Genomic DNA, 18,367 nt, shown 5'->3' with positions numbered 1-18,367 from the left:
TCCCTCGTTCTTTCTTGTATTGTTTTCCTTTCCTGTTTGTTTGCTTGTTTCTCACCTTCTTCTCTTTATAAAGTTCTCTCTTTACAAATTTTCTCCTTGTACAAATGTTAATCACAGAATCACAGAATATGTCTTCACTCCCTCAGAATTATTAAGTAATTTCCCAGTGGAATTTTGTGGGCAAGTATTCTGGGATGATTATTTCAAAATGCGATCATAGGAATATCTTATTAACTCCATCTCCCCCCTCCTCTCCTGGTCATATTTAACAGTAATTAGTTTCATAATACATTTACAAGACGCTAAAATGAGAACTGTATGTTTCTCTCCAGAGTGCTTAACACAGTGAGACCTTAGTTCTTTCCAGACCTTCTGGACAGTATAAACTTTACCTTAAGATTTTATAATGTTTCCCTAATATTATTGGTTTTTTAATAGCAATATCTTTCCTTTTTTTTTTTTATTTTCAGGCTATGCCAATTATTTCAGAGAAGGAGAAGGCTGGTGAGTCAATATTTACTCATTTTCTTATTTCCTTTTTGTATTTGTTGTTGGAATATAGCATTGCTTAACTAAGTGATAAAAGACAGGCTTCAACTGTGGAGTTTCTAACTTATAGGATTACAGATCTAACAAATGTCTGTGTAAAGGTTGTTTCCTGAACAGGGTATTTTCTCTTTCTGAAAAGCAGTCCAGCTTTCTGAGTGATACTAATAAAGATGTTTGAAACTGTCCAACAAAGTATCCGGTTGGATTGCAGCTGCTCCGTGAATGTCAGTCTTCCTGTAGTTACTAACTTGTTATTTGATGTTACCATTTATTATGATTTACTAGATGTCTCAATTAACAAACATGGATGCAAATGGGTTTTCTCAAGTCAGTGAAATTTGATGACTGAGTGTGAACTTTATTGCCTGTCTTTAAATATGGCAGGAAATTCCAGTTACCTGGAGTATTTTACTGGAGACAATAACATTTGTTTTGGCTAAGTACTTCCAGAATATTGAGTGATTGTTTTTCTGTTATGTTCTGTCATATGTGTTCTCTGAACACTATATGTACTTTGGTGTTGGTATGTGGAATACATTAGTGATTGCCTGCTAGACACTGTCAAACAGGTGTGTTCTTGTGATAAACACTAGGGAACGCTCCACTCTTAGCACTATAGTTCTCTAGAATCTCTGTGGTTTCTTGTTATTTATTTTAATTGATTTAATTGCTACTGCCCATTGAATATAGCTTGAAAAATACCTCAAAATATCCAAATGCCACCTAGCATTCGGATTTATATCTGATTTTTATTGGTGATATTTTCTTGCATTATCCTTGTTTGCATTTTTTCTTTTCTTTTGCTTATTAAGGGAGAGGAGTAGGTTAAAAATGTTTTGAGGGAAAAGCCACAATTCTAATCAGTCCTGTAAAAGCTATGGATCTGTCTGCTCAGGATGTTGCTATTTTGGCTGTTGAAGTTCAGAAATAACTCTCAAACTGTGACCCATATTTAATAAGATTTTTCTGTATAGATTTCACAGGTAGCATTATTTGGAGTTTCTTTTTCTGAGGCAGTCCATATTTGGCCACATCTTTTAAATTATGTCCCAACATGCAAGTTGATTATGACTAGCTTTACTATTTGCAGCTAATTTCAAATAAGTTTGCCAAGTATAAATGCAACATTGAAAGTTTTTGTACATCTTTTGTAATTGCATACCAAACAATATTAAAAACTATCTGAAAGTCTTTAAAAAAATCTTCAGGGCATAGACTTGTAATGACCCCAGTTTTAAACTAGAGGAATAGAGCTGCAACAAATATTTGCCATGGCTAATGGTTTGTAAAATTAGAAATAAAACTCAAAGCTCTATGTTTACTCCTGCAGTGTAAAAACTGCCTGACACGTCAGTGTTGATGATGGTATAAAATCAATGGTTTTTTGACCTACACTTTATAACCTGTACATATTCATATGAATGTCTCTCTGTTTTCTTTCTTTCTGCTCGGACTTCAGTGTTATGGGGTTTTGTGGACAGCATTATACTTAATATTACAAATATTAGATGGAACTTCATGCCACATGAAGTCAGTTTGCTGCCATTTCCATGCACATGAGCACAAGCTCGACTGAGAATGAAAATGTTGTTACCTTTTAATCACTTCTGGCTCTTGTTTAACTCTACAACTCAGAGGCTCACAAGGTCATGCTAGGGTTTTTGCAATATTAAGCATGCATTAGGGAGATGATTATTAAAATCAGTCCTATTGACTGAAGTCATTTGGCTCCAGGGTAGCAAGTGTTGCTTTTGTCAAATGCAATTGGATCTTGATTCAAACATTCAGGTCCCGTGCTTTGCAATTTATCTTGGCATCATTTGCTCACTGCTGCTTACACTTCACCAGATAAATTACATTACAAGAGTCATGAATAACAAAGCTGTAAGCAAGGTGTGAAAGCCTTCAAAAAAGAGTATAGCATATCTGCATGTCTGCCATAAGAGAACAAAACAAATATTAATTTTGTTATTTATTTGGAAATACCAACAATCTAACTCATTCTAGTTTATATTATTATGAACAAGCTAAAATACATTACAAAATATTACAGAACAAAAAGAAGGAGTTGTTTGTGTTATTACTGGCAAGGTTATTAAGTAAAGAGAATAGCTAGCATTGTATTAAAATTGGATTAAAATGAACTCAAAATTTATAGTCAAACATCTTATCTCATCTTGAGAAAATTTCCTTGTAGGTCCCTCTTTCCTACTTACTACTATTTAGTTCCATCTGCAACTGGAATAATAAATAAAAGAAAGTAGAATGGCTGTTATTCCAATGTTTCTGGTTTAGAAATCTTGTATACAGAAATAAAACCTTGTTTTTCACAAGACTTCCTATTCTGTAGACTCCAGATACTTTGATACTTTCAAGTGCTTTTCCTATAGGCAACCAAACATTTAGATTTGTAAATGGACCAAGCTGCTTAAGTAGACTAGAAGTTCACATTACTGATTATGTTTATAGCAGTTGTTAATCCTTGAAATTAAATATTTTCTTGATTTCATGTATTTTCCAACACATAGTAAATTTTGACATCAAATTCAAACTTTCAGATGAGGTACTTGAAAAAACCAAAAAAACCCACACATACTATTTTTAGATTTGGAGCAAAGCCAAATATAATCTGAAAATATTGCTGCTTTTTCTAATTAATAACTCAAGAGTTGCATAACCATTTAATTTTTTTAACAGTGGAAAGTGCAGTAAAACATGCAATTGCAGAGTCCCTTTGGCAAAAATCTATAAATGATCAGTATGTTGAGCAGAACATCAGTCATGCCTAAATATGTATATTATTGCTTCCACTTGTGTGAATTAGGGCATTGCGAATGATGTACTGTGGCATCAGCTATTTCTGAGTAATGCATTCTTAAGAAGTCTCAATATTGTTGACATTTCTGGCAATGTTGACAAAAATAAATCTTTCAAAATAACATTTTGAGGTAGAAGTTAAGATCAAGCAGTATGCACTGTTGGGGAAAATGAGGGCTGAAGCCAAGAGACGACTCAGCATTAGTACTGTTGGCACCTAAATCAAGAATACAGGCCAGAAACCAGGTTCAAAACATTATTTTTTCAGATTCATCTGTTTTTCTTTTGAGTAATTTATGTATTTGCATGCCTTTACTTACCTTGCTGACTGTTGTGATTTTTATTGTCATATTCTGTCCACAAACTCTAAAGAAATTAGAGCCTAAAATATTCAGCATCTGAACCTTTGTATTGCATGGCTATATGTCAGCATCTGATTTACTGATGTGAATCACAGGATGAGACTTCATTAATGTTATTGGCTAACTCCCCACTAAAAGTCAAGATGGCTCCTAACACAGGTGTTATATTCAGTACAATGAACCCACTGTGAGCCTCCTAATTTAGGGCTAACTTTTGTTTCTGGAGCAGTATTCCCAAAACAAAGGTAAAATGACTGTAAGTCAATATCAGAATTATTGTTTAAGTCTCTTTGTGTACCTGCTTCATGATTTCCCAATGTATCCTCCAATATTTGTAGGGAATAGTGAATTCTGTGACTTAAAAACATTGCTATAATGGAGCCAGCAGGAAAGGTAGAGTGAATATCCACATCTGGTCACAGACTAGCACAGCTCATTTCTCTTGAGGTGACAAAACTATGTGCTATCACATAAACAGGGCAGAAGGTTTAGTCTAGCCCTAAACAAGTATTAAATAAATATTAACAACATTGATCCATAATGTTCATCATGATGATAAATATTTTTTTCCTGTGCGTAAAACAACTGTCCTGTGGTATTTTTTGTTGAACACACATTTAGAATAGTTGCTGCTCTAAAAATAAAAAAAAGGCCTTTTAAGTGAGAATAGCAAGTGAATACACTTTTGAGTTTTCATGATTCTATCAAAATGTTCCCTCCTGCTTTAAAACATATTGTAGAAAAAGTGCACAACCTCTTTGGGTAAATCTCAGTGTGCTTTCCATCTAGTAGGTTAGAGAGGTCTACTTCAAATAAAAGTGTCAGGCTTTGTTATGTAGGAGAACAGATTTGATAGCCCATTTCTCAATTATGTTTTGATGATCAGCAAGCCAACGAGAGGACAAAACATTAAGCACAAAGACAGTAGCCTCATTGGATCTCTGGTCAGCATACTGTGTTTGGAAGCTCCCCAGTAGTACTACAATATGAACCTAGCAGCAAACAAGTCTTTTTTTCATTATTTTTCTGCATCTAATCTAGATTTCTGGTAAAGATACTAATTAATAAAGTACAGGTTCTACTGTCCTTTGTTGTTAATTTTCCTGGCTGTCCTTTTGATTCAGAAGGAATACAAATACACAGATGATTAAAGGGACCTTAATGACGGGGTATTTCCTCTCATACACTTTTATTGTCAGTGCCAGGCAGCAGAGGACACTTGGTGCTCAGCCCCATGATGAGCTGCAGAACAGGAGGTGATGGAGTGATGACAAGGTGGGTCAGGCCTGTCTGTGAGAACTCACAGCAGGAGGACCTGAAAAATTCAGCAGTGACAGGTTCACTGTCATATAACAAGGCACATAGAAGACCAAGTGCTTGGCAATAGGTAGGGGTCTTTTTATTTAATTTAATTTAACTGCAGCTCTAATCAAAAAGGAAAAACAGAAAATCTCTATTGGATTCTACAAATATGTTCTAGATCCAGAGAAATCAATTCTTTCTATGAGCAGTATTCACTGGATGCTCTGTTTTCACAAAATCGTCAAGGGTTCATCCATATAGAATTTATTTTGAACTTAAAAACTTCAATTTGACTGGCTACAGGATATCAGTTTCCACATAAACTAGGGAGAAATACAAGTTAATTGGCACAGTTACTAGTCTGGCTGTTTTACTGTAACTCTAGCCAGCATTCTAGAATAAACTGGGCAAAATGAATTATTAATTTTTCCATTTTGCAAGTGTTATATCTGGTTTTGGTAGAACAGTCTTACTAGTGCTTTTGTGAGACCTTAGTATGAACTACCAGTTTCTAGTTAGGTAATCTTTCTTTTACTGTCGATGTTGCAACAGTTATAAAATTTGTTTTAGGCAAGTGTTTGCTTTCTAAACAAAAATGTCAGGTGAGCAGTCACACTTCAGTCTGTCATACCGGGAAACAGTTACAGAAGCTCTGCCAGAGTATGCATGGATGGCTGCCATAGATTAATCAATGCTAATAAATATATTTTAATTCCACTGCCATTTATTTCATTATTAGAAAAAATTATTATGCCCACAGAAGGTTGACCTTTCATGATAAGATTCCCAATGATGTTTAGTTGTTTGGTTTTCTCTATTTTTTTCAAAATGCAGTAGAATATCTGATGTCAGGATTTTTGGTATTTGATTTTTAGTGGCTTAATAACCGCACACTAGCGTAGTTGTTCTTCTGAATGAATTACTTCACTTTTCAAAGTCATATACATGTGGATATAAACATACAAACTTTAAAATGCATGTAGCACTGTGTGAAGCCAAAGTCTCACTAATCTTAAGATGCTGTGGCCATTTTCTTTAAGTTTTGGAGGAAACAGTAGGTCCTGGGGCTGCAGCTTCCCCATGAAAGTCTCCTTCAAACCATGCTAAATGCACCGGAAGCAGGATGACCCCTAAAATGCCTCATAGTTGTATATTACTTTCTTGAGTCTTAAGTGAAGAGTAGGACTAGGTAGTGTGAACATGCTCTGAGGGGAGCCAGTAGTCAAGAAGGCTGTATACCCTTGGAGAAGGACACAAACATTCAGGTGCCATGCCTGGACAGTAAAACAGGTGTTTTGTGGAAGGCTAAAACAAATTCCATTAAAAAATTCTATAATAATAAAGTACATCTGAAGTACTTGGGAGCTAACAGATCCTGTTTTGCATAAAATTTCTTAGACGGCTTCTACTTTCTTACTCTACCTGTATTAGTATGTGCCATCAGTATGGACTTGCTTTTATACTTCTTTGGAAGAGCTTCTTAAATCAAAATATGTTGTTGTTGTTATCTTCAAAGGCTTTTAATTTTGTTCATTTCTTTAATATAGTTTCATTTATTCTGATCTTTAAAATGCTTAGATAAAGAAGCTTGACTGAATTATTTTAGGCCAATAACAAGGACAGGCCATTCTTTTCACATTGTATTGGTCCTTATCATATACTTTAATGCTTTTTTAGCATGACAATTGTGTTAATTGTGGAAAAAACTTTAAATATTTCCTTGACAAATATTTAAATGTCATTTTTCATTTTAGAGGAAACAAGCCATGCCTAGTGCCTCATATTCCTGTGTTATGCAATCAAATTTTGCTTTCTGTCCTGGTTTCATGTCTTTTCTTAAGTAATAAAATTACCTTATTCAAATCAAGATATTTCCCTGATAGGACTAAAGCTTTATATAAAGCTGAGGGGTTACTACTTCCAGCCATCATGCTAAATCTTTCAGCTGCCCTTTTCTGTCCAATCCAAGGTGTTTTTAAGGCAATATGCGTTTTCCTACTTAAGGCAAGTTTACTTTTTTTTAATCACAGAAATTATGTGATTATGAAAAAAACCTCAAGCATTATCATTGAATTATTTTAAAGATATTTGACATTAATAATATGTATCATCACATATTGATAAGTTGTAAGACTGTGTCTCATAACAGACTTCATCACCTATTAGTAAAAAACAGTTAAACAAGGAATAACTTTCTTCAAGGAGACCTTTGAAGGTCCTTTCTGCAACCTTCTGTTCAAGCAGACCAACCCTGAGTTCAGACAAGGTTGCTTGGGACTTTATCCAGTCCAGTGTTGGAAACTTCCAAGAATGGAGCATGTGCAACCTCTGTAGGCTACCTGCTCCACTGCTGTACTGTCTCCATGGAGGAGACAGTTTCCCTTACATCCAGCCTGATCCTTTCTGGTTTCAGTTTATGCCCATTGTCTCTTGTCATCCTCACATGCACAGTGTGAAGAGCCCAGCTCCATCTTCTTGCTGCCCTACTGTGAAGTCCTGAGAAGCTGCTGGTAGGACTCCAAAAGCCATCTCTGCAGTCTGAACAAGTCCTGCAGCCTCAGTTCACAGACCAAGTGATCCAGACCCGACCAGCTTGGTGGGCCTTCCCTGCAATTGTTCCCTTTCATCAATGTTTTTCTTGTATTGCAAGGATCCTGAAACTGGGCTTACTATTGCACATGTGGTCTCACAAACCTAGAGAGGGATAATCCCTTCCCTCCATCTCCATCTTTTATTGATACATCCCAGGCTGGTGACAGCTCTCTTTACTGCCAGGGCATGCTGCTGGCTCATGCCCAGCTTACTGTTTGCCAAGACCCCAGGACCTTTTCCATAAAGCTGCTCTCCAGCCAGTTTTTTATCATATATTTATCCACACTTACAGATTATCAAATAACAACTTGCAAACACAAATATTGTGAGAATTGTGCTTTTTGTTGTCAAAGCAGAAAATACAGCAGGAGGCTTAATAATTTCTTACTTTCAGCCAATTTAATTTTGTATTACTTTATAAGTAATTCTAATGTGCTCAGATTTTAGACCCTCACCACACAGACTGTAAGCCTGTACTTAGTATATTCTGGCTAGCATCATATAATTAATCTTAATCAAGTTGTTTTTCAATATAGAGTTAATTATCAGTTACATGGTGATTCGGTAGTATTTATATTATCAAGCCCAAATTGTGATCTCTTATTAAACTGTACATCAGAAACATTCTAAAAGAGGTAGTCCCTAACCAAAAGTGGCTTTTAAATCAAAGCAAACATGATCAAGTTGTTCTTCCTTTCCTTTTTAGGCTATAGCAAGAATTACAGAGAATGGTGATAACCAATTAATCAAGTTATTTCTAGGCTAATTTTGTTCAGACTGAATTCATGGTAAAGACTTGTGTTGATTCAAATGAAATATAAACTAGTTCACTTCATCCTAATTGATACTGAAGTGTAGTCATTAGGCCATGATTTCCAAAGTAGTAATGTGACTTGATTTGGAAATCAGGTGACGGTCTTTCTTTTTCAGTGTCCAGAAATAGAGTCAGCTTCTGAAAACCTGAGGTGCCCAAAGCAAAATTTGAAAACTAACTTTTGGCGACATTTTTGTAGTTATTTAGGTACCTGGAGATGACAAACAAGCTCTCTGTCATGATACCTGCTAACTGTGCACTGATTCCCAGTCAAAGTTACTTTGGGGCAGTAAAATCTGCACATGGCACAAAATTATGGTGATACCTAGTCATTTCTGAAAAATTTAATACACTCTTCTTTACTTCTTTGGGTTCCTAGACAACATTCAAAACATCTGTAAGATACTGTGCTCCTGTGTTCATATTTGAAAATAGGACTTGAACTGCTATGTTGTTTAGAGTTGTTGAAGATGAACCAAAAGAAAAACCAAACCATTTTAAACCACATTGAACAGGAAGAGCTTAGAGCACTTAAAATCATGTAGCAAGATAACTTTTCTCTTTTTGTATCTGTTAAAACATAGGGTAAGAAATGGTTTCAGTCCCAGATCACCTGGGGCATGAGCTTTATTCCACTGGGTTTTTTGTTGCTTATACATCTGCGGTACTTACATGCACACTTTAAAGTCCTGTCTTACTAGAATAAAAAGTTGCTTTTCACAAATCCTTAGGGAAAAGAGAGAGGTCTCTGATGACTGATGAGAAGACATGATTATTTACATTCCTCTAAGGACATGGTGAAAACTCAGGTGACAGACATCCAAAAGCCCACTTTGGCACATCTGGAGAAAAACTGTCTTTCCTGATGTGGAACTGTCCTTGGCAGCACAATGACAGGGCTGTATTTTAACTGCAATGTCAGAAGTTGCTCCGACTGGATTTATTTTATCTTGTTAGAGTTGTTGACCTGTACTCTGAATGTCTTCTGCTACAGCAAGTGATGTTTGAGAGAATTACAGTTTTTGCCTATAGTGTGTTCAGCATGAGCAACTAGACATTTTATTGTCTATGAGCTCAAAGATACCAACTATACTGACAAAAGGTATTTTTCATTGTTTTGGAGATTTTTAAATAACTTGTGGTATCTAATCAAGTGTAGCCATTGTCTCAGATATTCTCTGCAAACGCTCTTGTAAAATTAGATTGCTTTTGCACATATTAGGAAATGGCAAATCAAATGTTGATTCTCTAGCATATGGTAGATACCATTGGTCTTTAAAGTGCACCAGTGTATGATTCTTATATGGAAAGTCAGTCACTTGCCTCATGCAATTGCTTTATTACCATTGTCAATCTACCTTTGTGTTAATTTTAACACAAGTGAATTTCCCCTTCATGACACTTTAGGAAAGAATCAGATAACTGTGAAGGACCAGGAATCAGAATGGGAACAATTTCAGAAGTGAAAAAAGAGGTACAGTGATTGAAATCATAACCCCCAAATACCAAATCAAAACTTGCCCAGGATGTCAAATTGGTCATTCAATATGTCATTATCCAAATATTGAGTTCAATTTTAATGTGTCAAAAATGGTATTTTGTACTAAAAATATATTGAATATTCAATTCTAATATGTACACTGAATATATTTTTATTACATGAGTGTTTTTCTGTGTTGTAAGAGGAATGGTTTTCCTCCAGGAAACAGTACCTATTATCCATCATCAAATTAAGAATACTATATAACTTATGCAGCAACAGCAAAAGTCCTCTACATGTTAGGCAACTTTCTAGCAATAATTAGAGGGATCTTGAAATTTGCAGAAACCAATCACTGGTCAAAATACAGTAAGTCAATGCAATTCTTCAGCTTAATAAAGAAAAAAAGTGTAAGCATATCTCATAAGAATATAAACCCACAAACATAACCAAATTCTAGAAACTGGAGAGAGAGAGATTTTACAGTTGTCATCAAAACTTGGTATCATTTTGCTTTTAATGAGGAAATGGACATTGGAAAACTAACCAAGAAAGGTTCCAACCCAAGATTTTGCCACATATATTAACTTTTGCAGTAAATTTCAAAGGCATTTCTGGAAAGACAATGTATGCCACATTAGACAAACTAAGAGGAATAAGAAACAGACGTCTTTTCATAAAGCAAATCTAGATAAAAATCTTCAGCAAAGTAAATTGCATTTATTTATATTAAAAGATATGAGCCATACTGCTTTTTTTTTCCCTCAGTATAATCATTATAGCTTAAGTAAGTTAACCTAACTCTACTGATAGATAGAAAGAATTCAACATCTGGAAAATCTTTGCTGCATCTGTGTTGGGGTTTCATGCTTTTTGGTGCTTTGTTCACCAGTTCCCATGACTCTAACTTAAACCTCTCCCTTATTTTCTGAAGTGCATTCAGTTCAGCTGAAGATGTAGTGATCATTTTATTTCCTGAGAGATATTATTTAGGCTTCCTTACCTGTTTTCCTTAAACAAAGCAAAATAAACTCCTAAAAATAAAGCAACTTAAAAATAAATAAAGAAAAAAAGACAAAATATCTTTGTATCATGCTGCAGTAAGGACAACTATTTTAACAGATTGAAGCAAGATCAATTGTAATTGTCAAAGACAACAGAGAAGTAAATGTGTTATTGTAGACTTGTTATTGTAGACTTCCAGCTGTGTTTAGCAAGTAGAAGCAAGTAAAATACTCCTAGATATTTTACCAAAATTCCCCCTCTTCCACGTACCATGCACAAACACCACTGCTTACAATCTGAATTGTGTTGGGCGAACCCACGCAGTGCAGACAACCAGAAGAGAATTGGCTCCTATATTTCCTTCTGGTTTTTTCCTATATAGTGCTACACAATTGCTTACAAGTGGTCTTTCCCTCTCCATTTAGAAATACAGGTGATAGATTTAGAAATATAATAATGAAAAAAAAAACTACTACAAACAAAGTACTTGCAAACCTGGGATTTTTCTCTCTTAAAGGAGCTCTGAGTCACATAGGTTTAGTTTTCTCAAGTATGGCATAGAGATATCCTAGTTCTTTGGTTATTATGCTTTCTGCTGTAGTTTTGACCCATGGCATCTGGCACCTTTCTAGAAAAGACCCAGGAATGCTTGAAAGATAACAAGGACTAGAAACTGTTTGAAGCCAGCAGTGGTAGAAGATTCACCCTTAATGTCATTGAGTGGTCTTGATCAAAAAGATCAAACAGATTAATTCATTCTGACATCCTTTGTCTACCACAGACTTCTCCAAGTTTAGTCCTTGCTTAGATGATTCAAATAGGAATTTATGAGCAAATCATCCTCTCCGTGGAAAGATCTTTAGACTCTTACTTCCCAGATAAGGCTTGGGAAGGGCTATACCTCTTGTAATGGATGGAAAATACACCTCGGAGAGATTTTAGCATAAGAATTCGAACCACTGCTTTCACCTACCTCTTCTCGCTGCTTTCACTCCTCCTGACAAACCATCTTCAAGGTTTCATATTTAAACTTTTACTGCAAAGGAGATTTGGAAATTAATTCTTTTGCTTACAGACAAACAGATCTGGTGACTGAACTTCTGCCTTTTAATTGCTTAACTATCATGCAACAGTAATTAGTTCAGAAGGCAAAAAAAGGAAAAAACAGTGAGCCAGAAAATTGTCTGTACTGCTGCTCTGTGTACATGGAAAGTGGGGTGCAAATGACTTTCAGCTGCTTTTTAAATGGCAGGACAAGGTAATCCCTGGCATAAGTGAGAGAAGAGGTGTGGGTGACAGTGCCCTGGCAGGCATTAGCATCTGTCCCAGTTTATGCTCCCCGTAGAACAGCTTTTTGTACCACAGATTGCTGCTCCAGCACTCTCCCTCCTCTGGGATAAGCCTGTGAAATGGGTGGAGTTATGCTGAGCCATGCTTAGCACTTGCTGTTCATGTATCAGCACCAAACCATGATGACTTACTAGTAGCATAAATGGAAGTCACTGTAGCCATAATTATAGCCTGCATACCAAATTATTATCTGCATGAGTGCTCACTCTATCAGTAACCTAACTATAAATTGATGAAACTTGAGAAAATCTTACATGAGTGTGACAAAGAATAAAGAAGCTCGGGGGCGGGGCTCCACATTAATTTGGTAGAAAATCAGCCCCCTTTTATCATCCCAACCTTACCAACACTGAGCAAGCATTACCATTGTTTTCAGACAGCAGGAGTCAGGATTTGCTTTTATTCCTAATGGACCTTTGAATAGCAGATGTCACTGATAAGAAGCAGCAGATTTCATTGATACAGTCAAGTGACTGTCAAGTGAACTTAAAGGCAATTAGACACTCACCCATTCATATAAGAGTCCTTAAAAAGCAAGAACAGTGTGCTGTGTTCTCTGATTTATGCTGTAAATAGCACAGATTTTGGAGAATACTTTATCATAAAATTAGGATAGCCTCTTTCTTTACAGTCTGTAGTAAGACATATTCTCATCATTTTACTAAACAGCGTGATTTGTTAAATATTGGTGTTTACTACGGAATCTCTTTAACTATTGGAGCAAACGACAGTTCTAAATCATAGTAGGAGTTTGGGTGGACTGCATTTTAATTCATGACATGCTAACAGCCTTCACATTTCATCAACTAAAAGATTAAGTTCCTTGAGCAATAAAAAGCTAATTCATATTCCCAGACATGAAAAAATATCCCTACGTTAATGTAGAGAATATGTGTCAACTGGCCCTATGTATCTGTAACTGAAGAATAAAATAATTTCAGAGGAGCACTTATCACCAAACCAAAATTTACAAGCTGACAAAAATTAAATTAAGGGTCATTCCTGAAGAGCATCCAAATTGATTAATGTCAGAAAATCAAAGAGTCATATTTTTGCTTTTCAGTAATGTTAGAAAATAGTTATCCTTTATGATTGAACTATCATCATATCTCTAATGTCTGACTATAGTTAACTGATTTTGAAGGTACAACACAATGTTTTTCCTTTCCTTCATTGCCTGCTCTGGATCTCTTGAGAGAAACACAGTACCTAACTTGCAGTTCAAAGTCAGTAAATCCCTTCACATGTAAACCTGAGAGGACACACAATACTCTGTAGCTTAGACTGCAATGCTTCATGTTGAAAGCAGTATTAATTCATGCAGGAATGTGCCAAACCTTATACTGATTCATTTTTAATGAAACTTGCTTACATTTCCTATGCACCCTTCTAATTTATACTGTACATTTTAGAACTTTTTGGATTTAATACCAATATGTATTTCATTAAAAATAGGGACTTTGTTCCTACTTTCAACAATGAGGATTGAGCTGGATTGCAGTCCACTGGCCCTTCAACTCTGTGCTTCTCTCTAAGCCATTCTTTCTACTGCCCTACCCCAAACATCTCCTGAGTGTGTTTACTGGGTTTTCCCAAGGAAAGCTTTTGTAGTTTCAGGCTTCCAAGTTCAGAACTGACCCCAGTTAGCTTGTAGACCATGAACTGATGTCTTTATTCTAAGAGACAGTTAATTCTTCAAGGGCAGCTAAAGTTTTTAAGTGAACCAATGATATTCTTTTCTGTTAGATTACACAGAAAATGCAAAACTAACAAATCCAGCATACTTAGTCTTGCATCATTTTCTCCACTTTTGTGATATATACTTCTGGCTTAAGTCCAGTCGTCTTGAGTAGCTTAGGATCTTAGGTCATGTTTTGCCACTTGAATGGGACACTCTTTCCAGCTCATTTTCCAGAGCATTTTCGTATTCCCTAGCGCAATGATCAGAAAGCAGTGAGACAGTCTGTGATAAACTGAGTTCATCTCTACCGTCTTCTGCAAAAGTTTTCTTGACACCTATTCAACAATTCATTTCTTTCATAGTTTCACTTTGATAAGTTTCCATTCCTTCAAGCCTTTTCCTCATAAACAGAAAGAAATCAAGTTTCCCTGAGGCTATTTGTCATAAGCTCTCTGCACCGCAAGAGCTGACCAAAAAGCATAGTTAGAGGCTGAACCAGAGCCTGGAATTAAACTTCCTTATTCAGTAGCGCCTACAAGGGCTCAGAAGCCATGTGCACATTCCTCTGTTCGCATATATAGCAGCCAATACAGTCTACAGTTTCTCATAGAGTGTAGGTCTTGTATCTCTTGTCTACATTTCCTGTATGCTTTTAAGACATTTTTTCATGGTTCTTTTAAAGTGTTCATTCAATGTGTAACCCAAGTAAGCCTGATTAATTATCTCATAATTCATAAGGAATAGCTAACAAATTGCAGAATATGCTGACCTCCAATGGGAATCAAATACTTTTGTCACATTCTTATAGTGTCTGCACTTCATTTACATCTCTTATTGTTGCAGCAATCAAATGTAGTATGTTCAGCCACCTCCAGGAAGTCTACCGGCCTGAAATGTTGCAAGAGAGGGATGTGAATCCCTAAAAGTTGTACTAATTGTTTAGCTGGGATCTCGGTGTGGATTTATGTTCAAATGCATGCTGTCAGTTTTTAAATGGGATTTATAGCTTGGCTTACAGTTCAGGCAATAATTCCCAGGGTTTATTATGCATAAATCTGCTATGTTTGCAAAATATATAGCCTTCTTCATGTATTCAGTGGGCCAGCTTGTGATTAACCTTAGCACAAACAGATTGAAAGTTGTAATTGCCTGAAAGAGAGCTGTGTATTGAAGGTGAGTCACAGTGATGCTTCCCCAACTTTATTTCACTGCCTTCTAAGTTCAGGAACTCAACCATTTGCTGTAAACTGGATCACTGAAGTGATTCACATGAAGTCTATTTTTTACATTATGTTGTTTTAATGAGCTGGCTTTCAGCAAGCTGTGCAAACAGTTGCCTCAGTACCAAATGAGAGAACAGCTTGATGCAATAAGGGACACAGGCAAAAACACTGAAGAAAGAAATGAGATATTTCTTGTAGCAGCCTTCTGCTGCTAGTGTCTTAGGAAATAAATGCCTTAAAGAGGCTGTGCAAGATTTAGACAGGCATAGAGAATTTGGCACAGAAAATGTACTTAAATACTAAAAGATGCAATTCTAACTGATGTAGAATTAGGACTATATGGCTACACAGGCATTCAGAGATACTACAAGAATCTCTGGTATCTGATAGAAACTATGGACTCCCTTCAGAGATTTGAGACTGTTACAGACTGTGTTTTGCAGACTAAGCATCCCCCCTTCTACTCTTGTGTTTGCTGTGCTGGTATGGCATGAGGTAGTTATATGAGCTGCATGATCATCCCCATCTAGACTCCTTTTGTAAATGTGACTTGCCTCTGTTTCACTGCCTTTTGTGACTCTCTCACCTGTACAGTGTCTATTGCATTGGTCCCCTAATCTGTTCTGGCTGACCTGATTTTTCTGTGAATCCTTTAGCATTTCTGAAATTATGTCACATATTCACAATCAAACCATGTCTTTACATAGACTGTTGATATATTACCATGCTCTCGTCCTTCTTCTTCTTCTTCTTCTTGCTAAGGACTACTGTTCCTAACAGAGGTCCCCACCATTAACATCTATTTCCTGCCAGGCATATAAAGATCATGTAACCTCCGCTCAGAGAGTGCTCTGCTGGGGACTATAAAAGCAGTGTGTGTTTACAGCAACACTAGACACCATTTCAGAATAAGTCAGCATCTTTTGCCCAACAGGAATTTGATTCTCAGGCAAGGAGGAGCAGAATGGATGTAAGGTCAGCATATCCTTGCTGTTAATGCACAGTTCAGTTCTTTGTTTCAAGCTTCAGCCCCATGCTTATCTGGCCTTTTTTGAGCTTCTTTGTTTGGTAGATGTTAGGAGTTAGCAGCTGATCTCCCCTTATTTTTCTAAGAGAGCTCCTTTCATGGGGTGATCGTCATTGATAAAATAAATAAAGTAACTGCAAATGTTTGCGTGAGCTTCTCTGTGTTCCACACATTCATTCATGTCTTTTTCACAACAATGTGAAAAAGTCCATTTTTCCATAAAAGGGTACAGAAACATCTAACCTTCAACAGATTATGAAGTTTTGCCACTAGCATGATGTTAGATGTGATAAGTGAGCAGGGTGTTTATGGAAGAAATTTAAGAAATCACAATATTTTAAAAAATTGAGACAATATAAACTCTCTTGGTAAAACAGAAAAGATTTCATGTGGGGTATATTTACATTTACTTTGTATTGCCTCCTAGAGAGAAAAAAACATATCTACTGATGATCAAAATATGCAGTGGGTTTTGGTGAGATATATGTTTAATACTTCATAGGTAGGTATGAGAGCTGTATACAGACCTTGTTTTGATTGATGATCAGTGGTACTTTACTGAAAACCCTGTACCAAGCACATGCACAGATGCATAAGATGCATATGAAGATCTTCAGTTGAAATCAGAATGAAAACACTGTTTCTGCAGACTTCTCATCTCCGAGGCATGGTAAGCTTCAGAAATGGCATCGTTCCCCTAGAGGAAGAGTAATAAAGGGTCTTTAATCTTTGAAGGCCAAAATCCAGAATTTAATATATCTTTGATCTAAAATAATTTTCAATATCTATCAAGAACGTATTTGAGAGCTGTTTTGAAAGTTTATTTAAAATGATACATCATTCTTAATCCTAAATACTAGAATTTATTTTTTGGTAATTTGTCCAGGTGCTGAAATCTTACAGTTCTTACATAGACAAGGAGATTTTCAACATCAAATAGCTAGATTATTTAGGTTGAAATGAGGTTAACTAGTAACTAAATCTAATCCTATTAATTGAAACTCAGAGCTGTCATGACTTGCTAGGGACAGAGCTTTTCAAAGTTTGTTTAATATTGAAGGACTTACATTAAAACCTGGTTTTTAATTGCCCTTTTGATTTTCCTATGCAATTTCATATAAGGTTTAGATTTAAGTCTCAACCTTTTGAAATGTGTTTCTGTTTTATTCCTGACTTTTATAACCAGTTAGCCAAGCTCAAATTTGTTATCAATACACTGACAGCTGCTCACTCTAAATTTCAAAAAAGCAGTCTAGAATCAGTCTTTTAAGAAAAGTACACCAAGGGTAGAAGGGTATACTTGCTTGTTGTACAAGAGTACATTTTCTCCTACAACTTATGGTGACAGTTTTCACTGAATGTGAGGAAATATTTTATGTCCATATATGTAATCTTTTCTATTATTTCTCTGAAGGGGAGTAGGTTTGGATTTAAAAAAACTTAGCAACATCTAAGTTTTTACATCTAAATATGCCATCCTTTCACACCCTCTTCTAAAGAATGTTTCTCTTTATTTTTGTTCCTTATGCATAAAGTATTGAAAACCACCACTCATATGAGAAAAAATCTCCTGAATATCCTTCAAATGTCACCTGAAGACACACTCATCCTATATGGCTTCAGAAAACTACCAGTACCAGCAAACAGGGCTGAGCTGATTTAAGCTGTGAAAAAAAGCATGCAATGATGTTTCAGTTAGCCTTTCAGTCATAAGGATTAAGTTTTGATATGATAAATTCATGTCTGAATAGCAGCTCCTTTTTCACAGGGAAGGGGTAGCAGGTTATCAAACTTTCTGAGCAAAGCAAACCTACTTTCAGGGACAGCTCTTTCTAAAGAGGATATATACCGTGGTACTGATATATGCTTCCTCTAGTATTACATTTTGCTTACTTGTCATATTAAATCTTGCTTTTTCAATTTTGATCTTGCTAACTGCTATGTTTAAACATATACCATATTGAGGACTTGCACCACAGCTAATATATGCATCTGTTTTACATTTGCACAGGTTTTTTCCTTGGTTTTGTACTCACATATTTTATTTTGTCTTTACATAAGCTCCACATAATAATTAGCCCCAGTCTGGAGGAAAAACACGCAAACACAACACTTCTCAATGCCAGGTCAGTGGTTTGAAAATTTGTACCACCTTAAAACATTTT

General features: G+C 35.9%; 1 protein-coding gene across 4 annotated transcripts in view; it reads left to right on the top strand.

Annotated features, from left to right (window-relative positions):
• Nucleotides 1-18,367, top strand: part of DLC1 (DLC1 Rho GTPase activating protein) — a 264,648-nt gene that overhangs the window by 134,777 nt on the left and 111,504 nt on the right. For all 4 annotated transcript variants that reach the window (XM_027676455.1, XM_027676453.1, XM_027676452.1 and 1 more), the window contains exon 5: nucleotides 471-504. In XM_027676455.1, coding sequence (XP_027532256.1) covers nucleotides 471-504 — 34 coding nt within the window. The remainder of the gene's footprint in view (nucleotides 1-470; nucleotides 505-18,367) is intronic.

The sequence above is a fragment of the Neopelma chrysocephalum genome, unplaced genomic scaffold (assembly GCF_003984885.1).
Source record: "Neopelma chrysocephalum unplaced genomic scaffold, ASM398488v2 Primary Assembly neopelma1_42, whole genome shotgun sequence".
NCBI lineage: Eukaryota > Metazoa > Chordata > Aves > Passeriformes > Pipridae > Neopelma > Neopelma chrysocephalum.
Note: the sequence above shows the minus strand (reverse complement) of the source record. Positions and strands in the feature narration are given on the sequence as shown.